This window comes from Gymnodraco acuticeps, unplaced genomic scaffold (assembly GCF_902827175.1).
Source record: "Gymnodraco acuticeps unplaced genomic scaffold, fGymAcu1.1, whole genome shotgun sequence".
Taxonomy (NCBI): Eukaryota; Metazoa; Chordata; class Actinopteri; order Perciformes; family Bathydraconidae; genus Gymnodraco; species Gymnodraco acuticeps.
Window position 1 is genome coordinate 1,680,813 of NW_022992085.1, and position 26,060 is coordinate 1,706,872.

The window sequence follows — 26,060 nt, forward strand, 5'->3', positions numbered from 1 at the left end:
ATCCTTCCCGAGTTAAACAAGAACAACTCAAGACGAAACATTTTGTATATAACAATTTATTTAAACAGTAGTAATCTAGGATATTTGGTCCCCTGGTTTTAAAAAAAAAAAAAACAGTACAACATAATTCAAATCCAGTTATAACTCTTGAACTGTAAAACAAAAAAAAGGTGTTTTGAGTTTAACATGTACATAAAGAATAGAAAAGAAAGTGACAAAGATGTTTTCTTCACAGAAAATGGTAACAGATCAAAGTGCTGGGCTGGCTTTTCTAAAACAGTGGCTTCTTTTGGATTTATTATTAAAAGTGACTCCGTTTAGAAGCTACGTTAGCTGTAACAATCCCACATCATTGGTACTCAAACAGCAGTTTCAATCCAGATTAAGAGGCATCTAATGAGAATAGAAAAGTACACAAAAATAGTTCCGTGTCATAACCATTGGACATTTTGGGATAAAAATATTCATTACATGGGGCGTAAGTTTAAATATTTTACATTTAAAAACAAACGATGTCCGAGCGACAGTGTTGTAAAAACGTTCTTGTAGGAATGGCTTTAAAGGTTTCAGAAAGAGGCACAAAGAGTTCAGTAGAGTTCACACAGCAACGCTCTTTTAGGAAGAGAAGAAGAAAACATCTAATAGAAGAAGAAGGAAAGTCCTCCGAGTGTCCACTGTTGTCATTTTATACATCCTCTGCCTCCTCTTCCTCCTCGTAGTATCGGTTTCTCTTGATCATATCCTCCACCGTCAGCCCCTCCTCTTCCTCCTGCTGCACCTCCTCCTTATCCTCCGCCTCCTTATCCTCCGCCTCCTTATCCTCCGCCTCCTTATCCTCGCTGTCCCAGAACCCGACATCCTGAGAGGAGCGACTGGCCTCCACCTCGCCTTCAGGAGACGAGATCATCTCCTCCCGTTTCTGAGGCGGCATCTCCTCCTCCTCCATCTTCTCCTCCTCTTCCTCCATCTTCTCCTCCTCGTCCTCAGGTTCTTCATCCGGGGTGTCCTCCTCCTCTCTGGTGAGATTCTGCTCCGGCATGTTTTCAGCCTCCTCCTCCTCCTCCTCCTCTTCTCCTCCTCCTCCTGAGCTGATGAGGACCTCCTCAGCGGGGGGATGACCTCCATCATGCAGCTCCATGCTTGCAGGTTCAGGACTCAGATCTCTGTCGTCGCCAAGAGGAGGAGGAGGAGGACTCGTCTTCCTCACCTCTGGAGTGTGTCCTGCCAGGGTGAAGGGCATGCTGCGCTCCTTCAGGGAGGAGGTGCGGCGCAGACAAGGGGCCTCTTTGGGCTGCTCAGGAACTGAATCCTCCTCTGGGGGCCACTTTGCTTTGACAGACTTCCCTGGGGACCCCTCCTCTGTGGCGGCTCCACTGCGGCCGCTCGACTCCTCCTGCTCCGTGCGAGGAGGCCAGGAGATCTTCAGCCGGCGGGCCTCCGGGGGTCTGTCGGACTTCTCCCCCGCCCCCTGCCCCAGAGCCTCCATGGTGGCCGTCAGCACGTTGACTTTAGCCAGCGGGGAGTCCTCCACACTGGGGCGCTCCTCCTCCTCCTCCTCCTCCTCCTCCGGGCTCAGGGTCTTGGCTTTGGGCTGAGGAGAGGTCTCGGCACTCTCCACTTTGCTCTCCCACAGCTCCTTGTGGGGCCGGTGGCCGAAGCCCTCGTCGTAGTTTCCTTTGGCCTTGAAGAGCTGGGAGAAGTGCGGCTTGCAGTAGACGTTGTTGTGCAGCGAGGCGTAGTTCAACAAACTAACCAGGAGGGGGGAGATACAAAAGAAGACATGATTAGAGGATGCAAAAAGCTGCTATGACCACCATCAAGCAATGCATTTGTTTGTGTAGTTATATGGCCTTTGTGAATCTGACAAGTAAAACATCAGACAAACTGATTCAGGCAGCAGCAAATCAGCAACAATCAGTGTCCCGATTTAACATTTACTTTCCAGGAAGTGCACACTCAAACGAAAATGACAGCAAATCTGTTTCACTTACAACTAAGCCAAAAGTCAAGGAGAAACATTATTTTCTAGCAGCAAAGACACTGAGCAGGGCAGACATATTGCAACCTGGGATGCATGCAATGAAAGTACCCAACTTGGTGGGCTGATAAGTGGACAATGTATAATCAGTGTTTCCCATACATTGATTTATTTTTTTTAATTCTTTTTTTTTTTGGTGGTCTAATGAATAGTGAGGTGGGCTGATGATCGGAAGGTTGTGAGTTCAAATCCTGCCTGGAAAACCACTACTAGTGTGCCCTTGAGTAAGTCACTTAGCCCTCGGTTACTCCAGGGAGAATGTCCCTGTAATTGGTCACTGTAAGTCGCTTTGGAATGAGGCGTCTGCTAAATGCCTAATTTGTAAATTGTATATTATATTTTTGGGAGAATAACCCCACAGATCCTCAACTCGTGTGTTTCACTCATTAACAACGCAACAGAGCAACAAGAACGTTGTCTACAGTAGCCATGAACTCGCATGTATTATCTTATTTGATAACACAAATTGGTTAAAGGGCCTTTGGCTTTTCTTGCCGGGGGGGGGTGCGGTGCGGGGCCCCCACAAATAGAATCAAATTCTGTGGGAAACACTGATATTTTACAGTTATATTCAATGTAATATTGAGTAATCAATTTCCTGCAATATATTTTGTTACTGGAAATTCGTATTTCGACATGTATATTTTGTAACTTTTGCTAATGCTATGTTATTTCAGAAATGTTTTGAATTGTTTATTTCTAGTGTCTTAATTTCTCTTATTGCCTTGTTTTTCATGATGCTGCAACGCAAACATTTCCCAAATTTGGATCAACAAAGTACTCCATCCCATTATTTCAGAGATTAGACGGGTTGGAATCAAAGCAGGGCCACTGCGGTAAGTGGACATTTTTAAATGGTCTGTACACTCCATCAGTGTAATAATATGAGCTCTGTCTCTTTTCAGAAACAGTCACAGTCAGAGTGTGTGTGTGTGTGTGTGTGTGTGTGTGTGTGTGTGTGTGTGTGTGTGTGTGTGTGTGTGTGTGGTCCTAACCTGAGTTTGGTGCTGCAGTGTGAGCAGCGGAAGCAGGAGCTGTGGTAAACGTGCTGATTGGCCACGAGTCTCTCCAGAGGATACACCGTCTTCAGGCACGTCACACACGTCTCCCTCACAGGCAGCCGGAAGTTCTACACACACATAAACAGTCAATTTAATTCATTCACACATTTGATTTAGCCGACTTACAAAAAGTGTTCTCAATCAGGAGGATACACATTCAGAATGGCCAAAATCCTGCAGGTATATTAGCTTTAAATCAGCCAAACCATTTAACATTCAAATACATTTTTCAGTCACAAAGGTAGTTTCCTGTGAGCACTCACTTTGGGGGTCTTGGGCTGAGCGGAGTCTTTCTGATTGGAGGATACAGGAGTGCCGTTGGTGGAGCCTGTTGGGTTATTTAAAAAAAAAAAAACTAGTATGAAGAAAAGGAGTTGACAAGTTGTAACCACTAGATGGAGCTGAATTCATGTTTCATACAATTATAGATTACACATACAGTACAATGACATGTGTATTAAACTTATTAGATACTCAGAGCTCCCTTTGAAACAGCTTTTCGGACATTGCAAAACATGTTTGGTAGAAAGAACGATCCTATATTAAAAGAGGTACGATGCAGTGCTGCAAACGCCTGATGCTACATTTCTTATGTTAGAATAAATCAATAAATTATCTGCAAACCAATTATTTTACCAACATTGATGTTTCGGCTTACAACTTGTCGCTCATTTCTGCCTGCAAAACATGCCAACTAACTGGGAGGATTGCAGCTTTCCAGCTAAATCTTATTTTGAAAAAACCTGAATGGACGGTTTATTTTTTTTGCTCGGTTTCTCTTTTCTTTATAATTTCTTCCTCTGTTTTCATAGCGCCATTTCTGCTACACTTGAACAACACTTTCTTCATTTAATATTGAAACTGGCTTCCCTGGAAGTGGACGGTTTACCTCTGTTAACAATTACATTGAAAAAATACGATTGAATGAGTTTTATCTAACTTAAATGTGTTAATTAAACTTAATATAGTCTAATTATTTTAGCAATTGAGCATGACCATTATATTTTAAATTATAAAATGTTTTAAAATCTCACATACCCACTGCAGTACTCTGTGTACTCATGACTTCATTTAAGAAACACTGTAGTTGTTATATTAATTATAAATAACTCAGGTTTCTGGCATTTTTGAAACACTGGATTCTTTGTATTAATCTACTTCAGACGCTTAAAATCCATTAACCCCACAAACATCTGCTGTAATGACGGAGCGATCGCCACGTTCTCATTAGGGGAGAATTCCTATGATCTGAGGTCAGATCAAGACAGGAAAGTGAATTACCGTTGCTCTCGGAGGTAAAACCTTTCCTGCCGTTTGCCTCGCACTCTAAACTCTGTAACAAGGGAAAGAAAGGAAGATTATAAACGAGGGCAAAGCAATCACATGTTACAATGTGACAGGAATTACAGACATGCACTGACACATCCACCATGTCTGAAATATTACGTTTTTATAATCACATTTTTAATAAGTCTCCTCACCAAGTCCAGAGAGCACGGAGGAACGTTCTCCTTCTGCTTTCCACAGAAACTGTCCTGCTGATCACCCTGAGAGAATCACAAAGAAAACATTTGAACTCAGTGTAACTTTAAAAGATCACAAACTCATCCTTTAAGCTGTATTAAAAAAAAAAAAAAAAAAGTTAAATATGAAAGAAAATTGCCTAAAATTACTGAATACAAATAAAATATAAAACTAATACATTTGAATAAGGCTGTAAATAACTAAATAAAAAATAAATACACTTGAAACGTAAAAAAGGCACTACATATCAAAATAAGGCTATGAAGATCAAAGAGTGTCCCTTTAACAAATCAGTTAGCATTGGTGAACAGACACTCAAGTACACATCTTTTTTACTACACAATGTAAGCTTTTATTTGTTGTACTTTAAGTTAATTTGGATGCTGACACTTTTACATAACTAGAAGTACCGAGTGTGAAACAATTCTCCAGTAAAGATAACTGATGAAATGCATTTTGTTTCGTCTGACAGGAGTACTCACACTGACAGAGGAGGGCGTGACTTCCTGTTTGGAGATGGCCGCCTGATAAAGAGCCATCCTGTCCCGGAGAGGCGTGGACTCTGCAAGACTTCCATCTGATACAAAAACACAAAACTGACGAGGTAAAACTGATGCCAACGTTTCAAACTTTATCAACACATAATCACACCGAGCAAAACAAAATGTGATGTTTTATACATCACGGTTGACCTCGTTTGAAGCCGATTTTTTCAAACTGGTAAGAAAACGTCAGGAACACATTTAGTTAAAACAGCATCTTAACTTTAACGTGATTTTTTGATGGATTCTGAGGCCCAATCAGATAGGAGATGCAGGGTCCCACGTTTATGCTTAAACTAAAACTCCTAAAATTAAATAGGGAGTTAAATCCCAGATCAAATGTGAGTCAAAGTATCTAAACATATTGTCTTCAGTGATTTCGATGCTAAATAGAGCTTGTATGATGCAGGAAAAATGTCAGTCTTGAGCCGACACTAAAGTATTTTCTTAGTGAAGAGAATATGTTTCTGTTCAGGATCTACACTTCCACCCATCCCGGTTCAGATGGTTAGTCATGCAGGCTGTGGTCAGGAACATGAGGTCAGGAGTGGGGTGCAGTGTGCAGGGGGGGGGGGGGGTGTCTGCCTCACTTCCTGTGCTCTCTGGAGCTGACCAGAGTTTGTGCAGCGCTCACTTCTGGGAAGGATGTAATCCATCCCGAGGAAGGCGGGACGACAGCGTGTTATGGTGAAGAAACTGAGAGGCCTAACAATGTGTGTGCAGATGAAGGCTTGTGAATGTGAGAGCATTCAGGGATGTTTATGCCTTTGACGGAAAGAATATCCATTTGTCTTAAAGAAGCAGCTATAATCAATATTGTTATGTTAACAATGGGTCACTAGAGCATAATCACAGAGCTTTTTATTTAAAATGTCAGTTTCTTTTTTATTTTCAGGTCAATGCCATGTTTTTGTTTCCATCTTGTTTCCAGGTAGCCATTTTGAGCTCCATTCAATGTTTTAGCATCCTTTAGCTCATTATTTTGGTTTTAAAGCTATATCTTTACAGGTTTAGTTCACCCTCATGACCCTCTGTTGTTTTTGGCCAAAGCAGGAAAGTGAAAATGCACTTTAAAAACTCACTGTACACAACCTGCTCAGAAGCAAGCAGCAGACTGACAGTTGGCATACATCTGGTGAACATAAGGGCATTTAGCAGCTTAAGAAATAGGAAAAAACAAATAAAGTAAAATAAATAAATCTTATTTGTATTTGTTAAAGTGCTACATGTTTCCGGTTTGAAGCTGGAAAGGGACATTTGTTCGCATGTTTCCCCATTTAGCTTTCTCTACATTTAATTCCTTCCTTTTTACCTAAACAAATATACACACACACACACACACTTACAAAATGCCCAAAGAACTACTAAAGAAAAGTCAGAATGTGTACCTCCTAGTAGCTGGTCCATGTTGGCGGTGTTACCGAGGCTTCCTCTTCTCGGCTGCTCTCTGGACCCCTGCAGAACGAAACAAACAAGAAGCAAACATACACACACTGTCAGACAAAAATGGTTTAAAAATAAGTCAAAAGGACAAAAAAGCAGCTCCAATGCGTCCTGCATGACCTCCAAAAACACATATAAGTTTGCTGACACACTCTGAGCCAGCTCACATGTCTACTGGTAGAGCCAACCGGGTGATAAACACCGCTCATCAGGAAGATCAGAGTGTAGAGGAAGAACGTGTGTGTGTGTGTGTGTGTGTGTGTGTACGACCAAACAACTTTAATCCCTTTATGAGCTCAAAGAGACGGAGCCTCAGACAGACACCGTCTGTCAACAACAGCAAGAAACAAACTCATTCATCCGTTGTAGTTCAGACCCTCCATTAATACACCTGAAATCTATAAAAGACAGTAAAGCAGAATATTCTTCTTTAAACTCATGGGTGTGTCCCGTCAATCTCTGAAGATGCATCATTCAAAATGTAAGGCCACAACCATGTGAATCCCTTACAAAAATAATAGGAGATTTATTATATCAAATAAAAGGAATGCATTTGTTGTTGTTACATTCAAGTCTCAACATCACAGAAGTGTAATTCCTCCTCCCGACAGTCGTGCCAACATGAGGGCACACATCCTACGGTAAAGATTACACGATAAGTCAGATAACGCTTCAACTCATTTAGCCTTCAGGCTGTGAGAAACATCTCAGATCCTTCACCTGCTCAACAGATTCACCACGGAAATGTACAAAAAGGTTCAATCTGTTTTCACCCTTTTGTGAAAACAGATTCAGTGCCAGTGGTTGAATACACAGTGTGCAAGTACTCCTTCACGGGTAAAGGTTATACTTTTAAAATCTTACTTCAGTAAAAGTGTTATACTGAAGACGAATACTAAAAGTATCAAAAATGGTTTTCTGCATACTCATACACTCCAATACTTAAGGTATACATTAGCCATAGAGTAGCTGCAGCTCTTCATTCAGAAAAAAGCATGAAGTGCTTTTAGAATGACTCGAACATATTTTACAACTACATTAACTTAGTTTTCCTAATTATTACTGCTTATTGATTGTAATAAAGGAAGACTATAATTGTCAGTCTCCAAACAACTAAATTCATTCTCCCAAACTAACAATATCTGCCATTTTAACTTGAGGTAATGAATACATTTATGTTTTAGTGAAGTTGTATTGGTAAGTTTAAGTGCATTACTTTATTTTCCACCACTGTTCAGTGTCATGTTATTTCCAGGTCCTTACGCCTGAGCTGCCCTCTGCGTCCTGACAGGCTCAGAGTCTGCAGGCTGCAGCAGGTCAGAGTTGTGAAAGATTTGACGATAGAAAAGAAAACAGATGTAGAGGTGAAGACTGAAAACAGCACGTAAGATTCAGACAAGTTTAAGAAAGGTAAAAACACTTTTGATAAGTTTCCCTTATGAACAGAGAAATGTGAAAACCCCTCTAGTGACAGACCTTGCTCAGAAACACGTCGGTATAATCAAGGTCAGACTCATTTGGGAAATTAACAAAAACAAATCTTTTGATTCTTCAGGTAGGAACCAATGAGCTTAATGCTTCACTATGTTCACCAGCTAATCGCCAACTGTAGGGTGTTTCTCAATGTCGAGGAGGCTTGCTTGGTAGCACATGTACCTCCGAGTCACTTGCTTCAGAAGCGAGGCAAGAATCCTTCCTAGCCTCGGAAAACGAAGAATGGTGGAACAGGCTAACAGGTGTGCGTCATATGCGAAGCCCCGCCTTAAAATGGAGCGCGATTTCCACCAAATATTTGGAAATTGGTCCGTGCGCAAAGCATTGTGGGGATTTTAAGACTGCGGAGGATACACATGTGCAGCCTCGAAATGTCCCACAACGAAGTACGCCGGCCTCGGTAGAATTACAAGGAGCCTGGACATTGGAACAGTCCTTCGGCGGGACTCGATGACGTAGCATCCTTGAAATAGTGGCTCTGGAGCTACTTTCCTCGACATTGAGAAACACCCCGTGTCTCCAGTTTAGTGCTGAGAAGGTAGTGAGGCTTATCTTTGCTGAAAACAGCAGCCAGCTGTGGCATAAAACAAGGTTTTGAGTGAACGAAACCTGCAGAAAAGTTGATGCTGTAAAACCAAAACAGAGAGCTGAAAGAGGCTAAAACGCTTTTTAGGGCTCAGGGGAACTTGTGTTAATGCTCTGTGAAAAGTTAGAGTTGTTGAATTGACCACAAACATGTAGTCAATTCATCCAATATTAAATGGGCCCTATTATTTTCATTATCAGGTTAATTCTTGTATCTCTACTGGGACATGTCTCCATGCTTTAATGTTCAAAAAGCTCTGTATTTCTCTCATACCGTCTGTGCTGCAGCACCTCTTTTCACCCTCTGTCTGAAACCAGAGTTTGCTCTGATTGGTTAGCTGGCCGGCTGTGTTGTGATTGATCAACCACATTAGAGATGTCCCGCCCCTTAGCCTATCAAGTAAAATGTGTTTGAGCGCTAGCCAATAGAAAAGTGAGTGTAACATAGTGAGGTCACTATGTTACGAAAAGCAATCAAAGCCTTTGCAGACCATTTACATGCACACAAACACATTATAGGAAAGGGAAAACTGTAAAATGCACAAAAATAAAGGCCCCTTTAAAATACAAACATTGATTATCGCAGCTTTAACCCCAAACCAAACTTTGATCCTTTTATCAGGAGAAGATAATAAACCAGACTATAACAAATGAAGTAATCTGAGACTCAGGAAAGCAATAGACATGCAAGCATAAATAATAAATATTAGTATGAGCACCCTCAGAGTTTCTGGCTCCAGTGAACATAGTCACATCCTGACAAAAGAAACGTCGTCATCATAAGACTAGATCAATCCACGAGGGTGGATTATCTTCCACAGACCGGAGGTGCAGTTTTTAAGAAGAGGGGTGCTGGTTTGCATGCATGTGTGTGTACATGAGGAGGGGGTGTAAACATATGTGTGAGGGGGGAGATGTAAACAAGCAGCCGGGCCCATGCAGGTCCCAGGAGGCTGGATCAGCGGCTAGACAAAGAATCTCCTGCTAATCCTGATACCATTAAAGCTCCCTTACAGACTGACTTGCAGTAATAACCCCACCCGTCCCTGAACCCACCACCGGCAACACACTATTCAAAGACAATAGGATGTGCTTACATTAAGCAAAACAAAGACAGAAGAGTGAAGTACCCAAATAATAAATGAAACCCTTTAAAACAATAATAATATTGATCAAAGTTATCGCACACAGTTCAAAAGCAGCCATTGATTAGGCTTTCAATGCAGGCACTTCTGCAGCCGCGGCACTAAAAGGCCTCTTTCAGCTGCAGAGAAAACATACTAATCTAAGTCAACAAAAACAGAGAGGAAAAGTCAAAGTAGACGGTGTGTCTCAGCGTAAGGAAGCCAGGCGCCTGTGCAGAAGCTAAACAAAGAGAAAAAAATCAACCCCGTATTTAAAGTGAATGGAAACACCATAGCTACCTCTGGTGAAGGCGAGCGGAGAGATGAAGGGGACGAAAGAGTCGGCAGAAAGATGGGAGGGGAAGCCGGTTCGGACGGATCGTATGACTGAAGCCGGCAGCAGAGAGGAGGCACAGACAGGCTTACAGCGGGGGAGACGGAGATGGTTTTAGGGGAGGAGGGGACGGAGACTGGGTGGGAACAGGAGAGGCGACAGGGAGCAGGTGTTCCAGGGGGGGAGGCTGCTCACAGGGGGGGCGTGTCCTGATAAAAAAAAGGTGGGGACGGTGACAGGAGGGGGGGGCAAAGTGTGCCATACAGGGTGGGTGTGTGCAGTTATTGTCCCCCAGCTTCACAATAAAGCGGCAGGCGGTCTGGGTGGAGTCATTTTTGGAGGAGCAGCTGGTGCAGGGGGGGGGTGACAGTGGGAGGAAAGAGGGAGGGGAATTTGGGGGAGCCGTGTGTCGGCGGGAGAGAGGGAGGGGTTTTCTAGGAAAGCAGGCTGAGGGGTCAATTAATTTCAGAGCGCCTCATGACTTCATGCTTTGCTCGGCCCGAGGAGGGGAGTTAGAGGGGAGGGGGTCTACGAAGATACTGGTTGGGGGGGGAAGATAATTAAAAGAGTTTACAGCCATGCTAGCAGCTCTGTGAGGCTGCAGCTAAATGCTAACACTACAATGTTCTTTTGTTTATGTATCCCAGTATCAAAAATGTGCATCACAGGGGCTTTAGAGAATACGACTCTGTTAACACCCTGGCAGCAGGAAATGATAACAATTGAAATGCTAATAAAGATACTTTAATAAACAAGGGTTTTACAAATGTAATGTGTAACCTGTTCACCGTTTTAATTTAAGTTGTTAGCATTTGCTTTATAGCATTAAGCTCAAAGTACAGCTGATGGGAATTGGGGCTATTTGACAGACTTGTAGTATAACCAGTAGGGCTGCTCAATTAATCGTAATTACGATTATGGCTTGCAACGATTACGAAAACAACGTAATCGAAATAAAACGATTATTTTTGTATTATTACCTTTTCAAATGAAACGGTTTTTCAGTTGAATTATACCTAAAGTTCAGGGTAATCAACTGTTAAAAACATACTGTTTTCAAAGTAAATGGATAATCGTTTTTAATAATCGTGATATCAATTATTGACCCAAATAATCGAGATTATGATTTGCCATAATCGAGCAGCCCTAATAACCAGTACGTTTTGGCAATATTTCCATTTGCTAGGTTGTACTGTATGTAGATGGTTTCAAAATAAATTGGCATTTAAATTGACCATGCTACAAGAGCAATGTTTAACCACATTCAGTGAAGGCTTGTGGATGTTAACCTGCAAGAAGAGCAGCCAAACCCATAGGACATGTGTAAAAGCCACAACAGGAATACATTGTGATCCTGCTGGTTTTAAACCATGGACTGCTGTCCAAGTTTAAAAAACACATTTTAAAAAGGGAAATTAGTCACAAGAACATCCCTGATGTGAATGGCATAAGCTAATAGAGTATTTGGTCATATACCAAAGCATTGGGCGGATACAAATTCAGCCTTAAAATGGATCACCAAAATTGTTGCAGTTAATCCAGAGGGGATTGTTAGAGTTCACCAATTTGGACCATTATCCAGTTGAGATATTTTACTCGGAACAACAGACTTAGACCACGTGATGGTGCTACAAGAAAGGTCAACTAAATCAATAGTATTCATCCTCAGGGGAACATGAATAGATGGATTTCCACAAATGGAGATTTTTGCCTACAATAAGCAGCAGCGTCGTTATAAAGTTAACAAAAGGAATATCAGGAGATCACGGTAAAGGAGGAGAAGGAAGGGATGAGAGAAAAAAAGGGAATGGAAATAGGACCAATGAGTGGAAAAGTGGACACTATGGATGATTAATGAGGTGGGGCGGGGGGGAAGGGGGAGCGCTTTGATGGCCAGAGGGGGAGACGGTCTGAAGATCAGCTGTCTGCAGTCATGAGCCGCAACATTACATCATCTGCCGCGAGAATAAGAGTTCAACAAAGAGGAAGAAGGCCGAGCCCCAGCCACAGTGGACGCTATTGTAAAAGAACTGTAAAGATCTTGTATTACTGCTCGAGGATTCCCCTAAAACAATCCCTCCTTTGGAAAGACAAATATGCAGTTAAAGTCTCTCCAACTCCCTCGAGCGCCCCTTGATCTCACTTTCTAAAATTCCCACATACTGTAGGAGGTCAGTGTGAAAAAACAACGTCTGTGTTAGAAAAGCACTTTCTTTTTTAGATTCTGACGACACATCTCTTTTTTCACCAATAACCACTCCTTTGTTGGTACTGGGTCTCAGGGGAGCTTTTAACGTTTTCTGAAGTTTATAGTCTTGTGATTTGGAGCTAAAGCGATGTCCAGACATTAACCAGTTCAAGAGGAAATACAGAGAAATTATTTTTTTGAGGTACAGGGATGGGGAAGGTGTTTGATTATGTGTATATTATGTATGTACATATATGTATATATGTCAAACAGGTAAAGCAGATTAATAATAATAATTGCCGATTATAAATAAATCATTTAGGGACAAGGGGGTGAGATTAAATAAATTATACTTCTTCTCACTCTTCTTCAAACACTAGATGTGGGACTGTTTATGTTGCTAATGCTGTTGTTGTGAATGTCATTTGTTTTGATTTCTCTTACATGACTATGCACTGCAACATTTTTGTTTTGTAATTATTTATTTTACCTGTTCGAAATAAACGTATTAATCAATCAATTTGCCATCTTATTGCTGGAGTAATCACTTGAACATCCAAAATGTGTGTTAATTCATAGCGGCAAGCACAATTTATTCAAGTTTGAAAACTATTTTTTTTTAAAAAGGAGTATTTTGGGGAATCTTTTAAGATGAGATAATTGATAAGGCAAGGCAAGTTTATTTATATAGCACTTTTCAACACAAGGCAATTCAAAGTGCTTTACAAAAAATGAAAGACATTAAGAAAAAGGCATTTAAAATCAGTCATTAAAAAGAAAAGCTAATAAAATAAACATTAAAAGAAAAAATACATGGATAAAAGTTACAGTGCAGTTTAAGATGTGAATAGTTCAATTAAAAGCAGCGGCAAAAAGAAAAGTCTTCAGCCTGGATTTAAAAGTAGTCAGAGTTGCAGCGGACCTGCAGGTTTCTGGGAGTTTGTTCCAGATATTTGGAGCATAATAACTGAACGCTGCTTTACCATGTTTAGTTCTGACTCTGGGGACAGAAAGCTGACCAGTCCCTGAAGACCTGAGAGATCTGGATGGTTCATCATTTAGCAGGAGGTCAGAAATGTAATTTGGGCCTAAACCATTAAAAAGCTTTATAAACAAGCAGCAGTATTTAGAAATCTTAGTGAGGACTCGAGCAGCGGCGTTCTGAATCAGCTGCAGCTTTCTAATAGATTTTTTAGTGAGACCTGTGAAGACACCATTGCAGTAGTCGAGTCTACTGAAGATAAAAGCATGGACAAGTTTTTCCAAATCCTGCTGTGACATTAGTCTTTTAATCCTAGATATATTCTTTAGGTGATAGTAGGCTGATTTAGTAACTGTTTTAATGTGACTGTTGAAACTCAGGTCAGAGTCCATGACTACACCTAGATTTCTGGCTCTGTTGTTTTGAACATTGCAGACTGAAGCTCAGCGCTAACTTTTATACGTTCTGCCTTGGCTCCAAAAACCATTACCTCAGTTTTATCTTTGTTTAAATTGGAGAAAGTTCTGACACATCCAGTCATTGATTTGTTCAATGCACTTACTCAGTGTTTGAATTGGAGCATAGTCTCCTGGTGAAATTGTTATGTAAATTTGTGTGTCATCTGCATAGCTATGGTAACTTATTTTGTTGTTCTTCATTATCTGAGCCAGTGGTAGCATGTAGATGTTAAAGAGAAGAGGCCCCAAGATGGAGCCTTGAGGAACCCCACATGTCATATTTGTCATCTCAGATGTGTATTTACCTATAGAAACAAAGTTGTTTCTGTCCTTTAAGTAGGATTCAAACCAATTCAGAACTGTTTCCGAAAGTCCCGCCCAGTTTTCCAGTCGGTCGAGTAATATGCTGTGGTCAACAGTGTCAAACGCATCACTGAGATCTAATAATACTAACACTGAAGTTCTGCCACTGTCTGTGTTTAAGTGGATGTCATTAAAGACCTTTACAAGAGCAGTCTCAGTGCTGTGGTTTGGACGAAAGCCTGACTGGAACACATCGAAACAACTATTTAAAATGCAAGAATTTACTCAACTGTTGAAAAACAACTTTTTCAATGATTTTACCTAGAAATGGGAGGTTTGATATGGGCCTGTAATTGTTCATTACTGAAGCATCTAGATTATTCTTTTTTAAGAGCGGTTTAATGACTGCAGTTTTCAGGGCCTGTGGAAAAATACCTGAGTGAAGAGATTTGTTTACTATATGAAGTAGATCTGAGGCCATGCAACGAAAAACATCTTTGAAAAATCCTGTTGGAATAATATCAAGGCAGCAGGAGGAGGATTTCAGAAGTTGTATAATGTCCTCTAGGTTTTTATCATTAATCTGATGGAATTGTGTCATGATGTCTGAATTGATGTTAGGTGGACACAGAGACAACACATTTGCTGTTCCTGATGCAGAGGCATTGTCTGAATTTTGTCAGTGAAAAAGGAGGCAAAATCATTGCACGCCCTGGTGGATAGAAATTCAGAGGCGACTGACACTGGGGGGTTAGTTAGTCTGTCGACGGTAGCAAACAAGGCACGTGCGTTGTTTTTGTTTTTGGTAATGATGTCAGGGAAGAAAGACTGTCGTGCATTTTTCAATTCCAAATTATAAAGGCCAAGTCTCTCTTTATAGATTTCAAAGTGAACCTGGAGATTTGTTTTTCGCCACCTACGTTCAGCTTTTCGACACTCTTTTTTCTGCTCTCACGGTCATGGCCTTTCTCCATGGAGATATTTTCTTCCCAGTCACTTACTTCACCTTAGTTGGAGCAATGGCATCTATAACATTTTAAAATTTTTAATTAAAATGATCTACTAGCTCATTTACTGAGATGTTAGCAGGGGCAAGTGTGGAAGAAAAATTCTGAGTAAACATTTCCCTAGTATTTTCAGTTAAATATCGCTTTGTGGTTACCTCTTTTTGAACATTTTTGTGAACAGAAATAGAGCTCTCAAAGAAAACACAGGAATGGTCAGAGAGTGCAACATCAGTCACCACAACCTCAGAGATATTCAGACCCTTTGAGATAATTAAGTCCAGAGTGTGCCCCTTATTGTGGGTGGGCTCTGTCACATGCTGAGTCAGTCCATAGCTATCAAGAACACAAAACAGTTCTTTAGCCCCTCTGTCCTGGGGGTTGTCAACATGGATGTTAAAATCACCAACTGACTAGACGAATAAGACATCTGTCTTATAGCTGTACAGTAAATACCACGCTACAGCCAGTAAGCTTAGCACAAAGACTTGAAAACAGAGGAAAAGGCTAGCCTAGCTCCCATTAAAACTATGACTAATCAATTTTACACTTAGGCATTAGACCGGGTTAAACAAACTTGATGCTAGGCTATATGTTCATTAATGAGTTTCATATAGATTGTGTTAGTTCTGAAAGTCTATTGGGCCATTTTAGGTAAAGATGTTTACAACCTGTGTGCTAAGCTAAGCTAACCAGGTGTGGCTAAGCTTAGCTAACCAGGTGTGGCTGTAGCTTTGCAGTACATGAGGTGTATTGATTTTCTTTTCCAACTAGGAACCAATGGGGTTTGGGTCTGAGAGCTACGGACTATAACATTGTTGGTCTTTGTCTTTGCCAAAAATATCCTCATCCTTATATATAAAAAAAAAAGGGTTTATGCATGATTGGTGATAGTTGAGGTTTGAGCCCGTTTGTCTGGCAGACAATACTGGAAAATTATTTTACAGGAATGGACGAGCAGAATTTTTTTTAGGAGTTTGTTAGCCCAGGGAGTTGGCTCCGAGTTGCAGGAGGAGATGTCTGCTCTGCTGCTTGTGTGCATCCAGTCAGGCAAAGTCAAAGAGAGTCACATGTGTGGTTCTCCTATGTCTTTTGACCTAACCCCTTCAGAGGAGTAACACCTGAAGGATATGTTTTAATCTATAAAAGGTTGTAAAGGAACCGAAACGGTACAGTTGTAGAAAAACCAAATAAATGATCCGATTGTTGCAAAAACACCCTAGAGCTACGAGAAGTTCAGTGATCATTGTGTGGATTCGTGACTAGCGGTCATGTGACCCTAGTCAAAAGCTTGACCTTAGCAGCCTTAATAACCATCGTCATATTTCCTGATCAATAAAGTACAGTAGAGTTCAGAGGACGCAACACAAAGTCCTCAGTTAAACACACTGAACACTCAAACTGCCTCTTAACGCCTCATAAGGGCCTGTAATGTTCTCTTCCTGTCGTAAATGGACGCTCTGTGTTGCGGAAACACAGCGTGGCCTTTGTTAACGTGTCACACCTCCAGCACTTTACATGTTACATGCCTCCAGCCAATGCATGACTGGACGTTAAATACTTCAACTTTTATGCTCCACAAATAGCCGCCCCGCAGTGCATGAAGCTCCGGCCACTGATGCTTGCTGAGAAGACGTAAAAAGTCAGCTGAGTGTGGGTGGGTGTGTGGGTGTGGGTGTGTGGGTGTGTGTGTATGATGCTGAACCATGTGACTATCAGCATGACAGCACTGGAGGGTTCTAACCTCTTTGTGCCAAGACCGCCAGACTTTTATTTAAACTAGTTATTATGATTCAAGATGAAAATATATTGCCAGTATATGAATCCATAAGTTGAGTTCTATGTTGTATTAATAATGTAAACCTGCAAAGTAACTAAAATGTTGTCAAATAAATGTAGGAAAGGAAAATAGGACAATATTTGCTTTAAATGAATGAATGCAGTAGATGTACGAACATAAAAGGGAAATGCTCAAACAGCAGATGAAGAACAGAAACCCCCCAATCATATTTGAGATGAGTGGCAGTTAGTAAGTCTGTATGGCTTGGAAACCGGAGGGTCGCCGGTTCAAGTCCCCGAATGGACCAAGTACTGAGTGGTGACTTTGAAAGGTGCCCTAAAGCAAGGCATCAGACCCCCACCATGCTCCCTAGGCTCTGTATAGTTGCCCACTATCCCCAATTACTAGGATGGATTAAATATCTATTTCTTAAATTCACTGTGTGTGCGGTGCGACGATTACATTTGAATCCTCACCTTGTCGCTCAGGTTCTCTCCCTTCTCAAACATCATCTTGAGGCTGTTGAGGGGGACGCTGGGCTTCTCACATTCGGGTACTTCAGCCGGCACTCCCTGATGCTCCTCCGACTCTCTGCTGGGCTTCTCCTCCATGATCAGATCCTCAGGAACAGCCGACAGCAGCTGGTGGGAGCTGGACTCACAGTGAAGCTGCGTCTCCGGGTCGATGTCCTGGTCCTGAGAGAGTGGGGCGGTCTTCAGGGTCTCTGCGTGGTTCTGGATGTGTGATGTGGGCGCAGGTTTGAGGGTCTGAGGGTTGCAGGCCTGAGGTTGGGCTCTGAGGCTGGATGACTGCTGATGTTGTTGTTCCCAGCGTTTCTTTAAAAGACTGAGATTCCCGCTGCGCAGTGTGAAGGGAAGAGGTTCTGTGACCTGCAGATGAAAGAAACACTCAGCTGTTATTTACACTCAGAGAAAATTCAATCCATTACCCTAAATGCATTTTAATCCTGGGTCCAAAAATAAAAAGTGGCTTTGTCTCCAAATCTCGAAATATTGCATTGGTTCAAGACCATTTTCAGCGGTGAATGAATCCTTGTGGCAATTCAATTAAAATGAACTACAGTATGCGTTTGTTCCTGATAAGGACGGATCGTATTGATCAAGCTTTAGATATACAAAAAATTGTTAAAAAGGCTCAAATGTTTATCAAAAAACTTCGCAATATACTGGAAACACAAGGAAACAGTTTAAATGTACTTCGCTTACTACCACTAAGAAACGTATCAAATAATCATATTTGATAGTGACATCAAAATGTTTAGCATGTTTTGGAAAAATGACAATTGATTTTCAAAATAGTTTTCCGGCAATTGAAAACAAACTTTAAAAAAAGGCTAACAATGTTGCATCTTATTGTGTCAGTCAATAAAAACACATTATTCCAAGCATAGTAGATGAACAATGTTGCCAACAATTTCCCTGACACTCAGGGCGAGGTCTTTGAAATTGCTCAGCTTGTCTGACCCACAATCCTAAACCACAGATATGTTCAGTTAACTTTTATCCATGATATATGAAAATAGTTAAGATTGCTTAACAGCAGTAGTCTAATGCAGATGTGCAGTATATGAGCATGTAAGAAGTTTGGATAAATGATTTCAACAGAGCAGTGAGAAGATAAACCTCCAGCAACACAAACAGTCACATACCAACAAGTTAAATTGGATGACTCACTATTTCTGTTAAAGCTTTGTCAGAGCAGACAAACCCACCGAGTAGCTGCTCTCTGAAAAGTCGTGTTTAGTTGCTTCAATGATTTATATCAAAGTCAAACTGATGCAACCTGATCCTCCCACTTCTAAATTAAGCCAAAAACACACACAACTTTGTCAGCAAATAATGCAAGCAAACACTTTCACCTTTGAAAGAAGGGAGAAACAAAAGACAAAGGGCTGCTCAGCATGCGAGTCTATAAACCTGAATCTGCTGGATACGGAACAAAAAGCTGGGAAACTTTAGGAAAAACCACAGAAGAAAGTAAAAACCTGAGCGAGACGCTGAAGACACGGCTGTCCGGTGTGGGTTGTCTGTTTAAAATCAATGTGTGTGTGGGTGTGTGTGTGCTGCCCGGCTACAAGCTGTCCCAGATGTGAGCGCCTTGAGAAGTGATCATAGCAGCATGAAGTAACCGGCCCACCCCCCCTCCTGCAACACGGGGGAAGGAAACAGAGAGGGAGTGAGGGGGGCGGAGGGAGGAGAGAAAATCAGAACCAGAGACAGTGGGTGAGGGAGGGAAAATAAGTTCAGGAAATGAGAGAAAGGGTAAAAGGGGAGTGTGAGCCGGACCAAAAAACATTCATACAAAGCTCAAAAAGAAGCTAAACCTGGATAAAAAATCTCCTGATAAGACTTGGATGTTTGTTTTAGGAAATGGATTTGATAGAAACACCTACCCCGACTTATATACTTTGATTATGATTTTCCTTATTTTCTGAATGCCAGGAAAATGCTACAAAACAGTCATTCGTTTACAGGAGCAAGAAACCTAAAAGCCCTTTTAAAAAATAAGAATGTCCACTTGATGAGATGCATTAAACCTTCAAAACAGATGTTATGTCTCCCCCCTCTGACAGTAGGTTAAATTACACACGCCGTCATCACGTTTACCTGCAGGTGACCTCACTCTACATCATAGCCTTATAAGGCAACAAAGCACCAGTATGAAGGACCAGTGGTGAAAAGAAACCAAGTACATTTACTCAAGTACAATTTTGAGGTACTTTACTTTTTATACTCACTTATTACATTGAGAATGTTGTACTTTTAACTCCGCTACAACTGTCTGAAAGTAACCAATTGCTTCAAGTGTTCATTAAAAAAAAAACCTATGATCTAATAAAATATGACGCATAACTATAAAACTTCAGCCTGTCCATGCAGGTGTTTTGTAGCCGATTAGACGTTCTGAGGTTGGATTGTGATGTGATTACAAAACTGCGTGCCATAATAATAATAAAGTTGGGATTTCTCTTGCCATAACAGCAACAGGAGAGTGTGTGAGCCTGAATGTGCACACCCCTACAATCATGAGGAATACAAACTTCATACCAGGTACCAAATATATAATTTGAAATACAGATGAAGGGTGTACAATGTCTTTGAACTACACAACTGTTGATAAAGAAGCTGAAATTATGTACAAATACGCCAGCCACAAACACATTGCTTCAATCGCCATTACTGTTCGATTAACCTTTCCAAGAGTGACCTTATGAAAGTCTAGTAAAACTAAAACATTTGGCGAGAAAATTAATATGCTTGTGAATTACGGAGGCGTTTTTGCCCAAGCTAATCTTCTACGAGTCATTTGCTTCCTGATACCAGTTCTTGATTAAAAAAAAGACACTTTTTGTTCTCAATAACCGTCATGTCCCCTACAAACCTGCATGACTACGGGAGAAGGACCACAATAAGCTAGAACACTACTTGCCTTTAAAACAAATATTTATATAGAATCTTAAAATTCAGACAACCCTTTAATATATCCTCAAACCACATATTGTTCTTCAGGGTATTGGGAGCTCTATTATATGGTATCCTTTCTGTATAGAGTACTTTTATACTGCATTTACTTCATATCCTGAGTACATATAGCTGATGCTGTACCAATTTACTCAGTCGAACACAGGGCTTTTAGATTTATTGTAATATCGATTTATTGTAATATCGATACTTTTACTAGGGTCAAGAATTTGAATATGTCCTTAACCACTGCGAATTAGTATAGTCAGACATATTTAATATTAAATTAAAGTTACGTACCGCTTTCTTCTTCTCTGCATTTCCCTCCTCTGCTGCTATCTGGTACCTGAGAAAGAGGAAGAGGAAGAGGGTGATTTCGAGAACATTTAGTGTCAAATCATCACCACATTCTGCTGCTGAACCCACACACCCAGAAAGATAACATGAAGTATCCTCGCTCCGAAAACATTAGATCATGTCATGCATTACAAACGGAAAACATGTGACCCACTTTGAGATACAGAGCAGGAAAAGGAAGTGAGAAGTGGTTTCAATGTTTACGTTTCACTTCTGCTTCAAAACGATATCAAAGTTACAATCAAATGTTCTGTAATCGTTTAATTTGAAAAGTGAGATCTGAAGTGAAAAACTTTTAGTATTTGACAAGAAAGTTGCAATTATTACCAAAATATCTAAAACGTTTTTTCTCTTTCCGATCAAGCCTTTCATCAGGGGACTCGAGTTTCATCGCATTAGGTGAGACTACAACACATCTTAAATGTAACAGTATATTTTGAGAATATGTTACAAGATTATGCATTTCACAGATTGAGTGACAAATGTCCTGCCGTTTCTAAATAATATTCAATATACATCTGAACACAATAACTTAACCATTTCTTACACGCATTGAGAAAGAAAAGAAAACCATTGGGCTTTAACAAGTTGTCCTCAAAGTTATTGGATGTGGGCCGCCATTTCATTGTTGTTTGATAAGGTTTAGCATTTTTCATTTTGTGATAAAAATGTGTCTGAAAATACACTTTACACATTTCCTCATTTGTTACTGTAATCGTTAAAAAAAAAAAATGTGTACACAACTTTGATGATGCGTTCATGACTTCCTGTTCCTATGACGCCGTGTCCCAGTGGCTACAAGAGCTTTTATTGCACAATTTTACTTAAAACAATTATTATTTTTATTCTAAAATGGTGCAACTGTCACAAAACCTAATTCCCACACAGCATAAAAAAGTGTTCTTATTCTCAATAAAATCTTTGTGCAATCATGTGAGCTAGTTACCTTTGCTGAATCCCTGTCCAGCACCTGTACAACACGGCTGACTAGTTGTACAACGCGGCTGACTAGTTGTACAACGCGGCTGACTAGTTGTACAACGCGGCTGACTAGTTGTACAACGCGGCTGACTAGTTGTACAACGCAGCCCATTTTTATTTTATAGCTTGTACAAGTACGTTTACACATGGCACTAAAGCAGTGCTTCTCAAAGTGTGGTCCACGGACCACTGGTGGTCCGTGAGCGCCCCCTAGTGGTCCGTGAGTATATTGGTAAAATGTCACATAAATACATTTAAGTTTTCCGCACTCTCGCGGGAATATCTCCGCAATGGAGCGAGCTTAAGTTTCACTTTCAATTGCATGATATAGCCCAGATAAACACCTTCATCACACATGTGGCCACTTGTTTGTACAATTTTCAGGCGATTTGTAAAAAACGATGTGTTTTTGGATATTTGTGGAGTTAGGTGGTCCGCGAGTGTTTTTTTATTGGTTAAGTGGTCCTTGGTATGAAAAACACTGCACTAAAGGCTGCCCTACATGTTATTGTTTAACATGCAAGTCAAGGGTATGAGTAGGTCGTAGAGGGTCTTCCAGCTGAATGTTTTTCACCTGCCTGACAACGTTGAAGACCCCTGCTGTAAGATGTATTGCCCTGAAAACAGAGCAGTACTAACTCCTAGTGGTCGGAGGGAGAAAGTGTAGAGAGGACCTATGTCACCTTCTCAATTGACAAATAAGTAACTTGATCTGTTTATCAAGTGAAAGAGCAAAAGCTTTGGATGATGGTTCTCTTATACAATCATCAGTATAACTCGGCAAAGTCTGTGAGCCAGAACTGACTGAGCTGATGGTGTAACTTTCTAACAGAAAAGAGGAAACTTAAAAACAGCTGATTAGCAATAAAGTGATTCGAGGAAGCCCCGTGACCTCATTTCCAAAGTGGCTGCTGGTGAATTATTAATGACCCTCGTGGTCAAAGCCAGAGAGCTAAAGTTAGACTTACTTTGAGAAGCGTTCTGCGATGGCGTTCTTTTTCCCCCGGGCGGAGATGATAGACAGCTCCTTGGCGGTGACCCTCAGCGACTGGGACGCCCACGGTCTGCGGCTGAACGGAGCGGCGGAGGCCATCTTTGTTGTACGTCTAGTCTGAGCTATCAATCTGTCTCTGCAGTCTCCCAGGAACACACGTCGTAACTCTGAAAAGGACACGAAAAATAAAAGTGATTAAACACATGAAGTAGATGATTTCCCTTCCTCCTCTGCACTTTTGAGGAGTTAAGACTAGAGTTTAAGCTGACAGAAACACCCTTTATGTGCACATAAAGCGTCATAATAAAACATTTTAATTGGAGCCGCCTTTCAGGACACCTTGCAATGCTTAAAAGGAATACTTAAATACAAGCTTAAAAAAGAGCCCTACCACGTTTTTCTTCACTTTTGTCTGTAGTTGAACATGCTTTAAATCAGATGTCCCAGTTAGACTGCTACCTCTGTACAAATCCTCACTCAGAAATCAATATTTTTGCCACATATGACTGTCACTGCAGCCTGCACCCAGTTTCCGAGTCAGAAAGTCAATAGAGCGCGTCACGCAGACATCGACCATCTGTTCCCTGTGCTCTGAGCCTGCAGGGCGACTAGCAGCAAGACAACTGACACCTTCCCTGCAGGACAACATATACCCTCCTGTATACACACACACACACACACACTTTCACAACACACACATGTCTCTACCTGCTTCAGAGGCTTGAGGCCGAGGGCATGCAGACACACGCGGCAGACCATTCAGCTTGTAATAAATAAGTAACTGTCATCTGTGAGTTATACACGCTCCGGATGAATTAAACAATGAGGCCGACGAGCGGCTCGGTGACGGCACAGCCTCCGGCCTCCACGTCACCCAGCAGGTGGACTATTGTGCCTTTTCGTGCCTCGTTAGTTTCTACAACACTGTTTCCTTTGTGTAAGAGTACTCAACAACAACTGGGGGTTTTAAAATAACTGCACAAGAAACATTTATGACAGAGAATGTGACATTTCTGCATGAAATCACTGCTTTTTAAAAAAAACCTAGCTATTCAAGCAGGCAGGATTATTTTATTAGATTTATTTTGTAATATTATCATCCAATTTGAAAAATGTTGTTCTTTTTGTGATTTTATTTATCAAGTGTAAATGTCACAATTTGTTTTATTATTCATATTTTTCACTTTTAAAATTAATTTAATACACTTTCATAGTTTTTAGTATCTCAATTGCATTGGTCGCACATTTTTAGCGATTTATATTTTCACAGTCTCAATTTATTCTGTTTTATTTCCAGTTTGTCAGAAAGCTCTTTAATCTGCACTAACTAACTAACTAACAAGGAAGGTACTTTGCATTTGATTAATTCATGATAAAGCTATTTTCTGTATCAATACATTTACTTTTCAACATGTTCTACAATTTAAAAGACAAGAGATCAGCAGATTGTGTCATGTGACAAGCCAAACCCATTAAACGTTTGTCACTTTTGTTTGAGATGTTGGCCCCTCCCACAGCGTGTCATATGTGATTAGTTCAATTACAACCCACTGTGGGAGTTCCCCAATTAGGATTATCTGCTTCATTTTCTACAAGCACAAGAATTTGGCAACTTTCGCTCTCAATCTTTGCCTCCTTTAATTAATTAGTTAACCACTTTCTTCCATTAAGATATACATTTAAATGCCCTGAACCAAATTTGAAAATAGTTTGGCTCGTTGAATTAAAATACAAAAACATTTTTAAATGACAAAAGGAGGAAAATCACATTGAAAGAATGGCAACAGCGATTGTTTGAGATTCACTTCAGTCATCTCTATTTTACGCTGTCACACTTGGCATCACAACTTGTCTCGGAGACAAAAAGGAAGCATGATAGTGACTCTGTCCAGAGTGCGATTCAGCTCTCCTGTCACAAGGTTTAGATTACAAACAAAGCAGCATGTAAAAGTGACCATGCAAAGTTTTAAAAGTCATGTGTCAAAGGCAACAAAAGGTCCTCAGTATCACCATAAAATTACCCCCGAGGTTAAAAGAAGACAATAGTTTCCTGATTTCAAAGAGGTGATAAGATATCATGGATGTATGATTTCAAACTTCAAAGAAACACATGGTAAAATACATCAAAAGAAACCTGACATTTATCCACTTTAAGTAAAAAAGGAAGATGTCATAATTTAAAAATGCCTACCTGTGACTTTCTCAGCTGTTCTTCCTCCCTGATGTGTGTGTCAGTCGTCTGCTACTTGTATATTTCCTTCTCCTTTTCACTCCTCTGCAGCTGTCACCTTTTCTTTTGAGTAGACAGGGAAATAGGAGGAGCTCCTATTTAACTCCTGCCGGCCAATGAAAGGAGCAGCATTCACCTCCACCTGGCAGGTAGGAGCTCGTCCAATCAGCAGCGTGAGCTCAGAGCAGCTGGAGGCATGTGAGACGAGCAGCCAACAAGGCAGACAGGGAGGAGGGGGAGGACAGAGAGGGGGAGGGGGATCCCACTCTGGATTCCTGGAAGTTGAGTAAACTACAGACTGACTGACTGACTGCCTACTTTCTCACAAGGTCAGGACTTCAGAGGATGTGACTCATGCACAATGCTGGATGACTGCACTAAAACAAAGGAAGGGGGGTAGAGAAAGAACATGAGATGCTACTTGAGGGTAAAATGTGTCTGCATTAACACGTCTAAAAACAACTCCACATATGCTGGATAATATGTGGAGATTATCCCAAATATTTCCATACATTTACAAACGTGTGATTTTTATCAGGTGACTGTCAAATCCTTGGTGCACATTTGTTTGTCTGAGGCTGTCAAAAATGTTGCATTTATTCAGTTTAAAGTCATATTTTTACAATACACCTTTTAGATTTGGGTTGTTTCTTTAACTTGACTTTAACAGGGTGGAGGATTTAGGTCATATGACATGTGGGTCATAAGGTGTCAGAAAAACAAGCTGAGCAAACGTCATTACAGTCATACATCTTTTGAGAAAAACAGATGTTTCATTGTTTTGTTTGAGACACACTGACAGTTACACATGGTGGTTGTTTAGTGTATACCATTTTGGTTAAACATACCATCAAGCCAGCATAAAAAATAGATTCAAAGGAAATATAAGATGACTTTGTTGTTATTGTACAACCCAGGTTTGTGCAACAAAATTCAGTAATAGTCTAATATTGCAACATAAGAAGAGAAAAAAGTAAAAACTATTTTGTTGTGGACTATGTAGAAAAAGTGGATTATTTCCTTGATTAATTGATTTAAATAATTGATTTTGGTCTGCAAAACATCATAAAACATTGAAAAAGCCAAATTACAACCTCCAAAGTGACGTCTTCATTAACGTAACAGTCCAAAAACCCCAAATATGCAATGGTATGTA

General features: G+C 40.7%; 1 protein-coding gene across 2 annotated transcripts; it reads right to left on the reverse strand.

Annotated features, from left to right (window-relative positions):
* Positions 1-40: 40 nt before the first annotated feature.
* lima1a (LIM domain and actin binding 1a) lies at positions 41-25,236 on the reverse strand. Of its 2 annotated transcripts, none has more exons than XM_034202628.1 (11): positions 24,866-25,236; positions 22,649-22,841; positions 20,643-20,688; positions 17,337-17,750; positions 6,554-6,620; positions 5,106-5,200; positions 4,560-4,646; positions 4,381-4,432; positions 3,363-3,427; positions 3,034-3,167; positions 41-1,748 (listed from the first exon to the last, which is right to left on the reverse strand). In XM_034202628.1, the coding sequence occupies exons 2-11, from the start codon at positions 22,771-22,773 to the stop codon at positions 686-688; spliced, it is 2,148 nt and encodes a 715-aa protein (XP_034058519.1). In that variant the 5' UTR covers positions 22,774-22,841; positions 24,866-25,236; the 3' UTR covers positions 41-685. The 2 variants fall into 2 exon arrangements, with proteins under 2 accessions (XP_034058519.1, XP_034058520.1); XM_034202629.1 differs by having other exon boundaries at positions 4,581-4,646; positions 24,866-25,229.
* Between the last annotated feature and the right edge of the window lie 824 nt (positions 25,237-26,060).

What these genes read in the sequence shown, in the direction of transcription:
- lima1a (XM_034202628.1), bottom strand. Translation starts at nt 22,773, where the DNA reads ATGGCCTCCGCCGCTCCGTTCAGCCGCAGACCGTGGGCGTCCCAGTCG. An exon ending in ATGCAGAGAAGAAGAAAGCG is followed by an intron (nt 17,751 to 20,642) that starts GTACGTAACTTT and finishes TTTCATCTGCAG; the next exon opens with GTCACAGAACCTCTTCCCTT. An exon ending in GAGAGAACCTGAGCGACAAG is followed by an intron (nt 6,621 to 17,336) that starts GTGAGGATTCAA and finishes TTCGTTCTGCAG; the next exon opens with GGGTCCAGAGAGCAGCCGAG.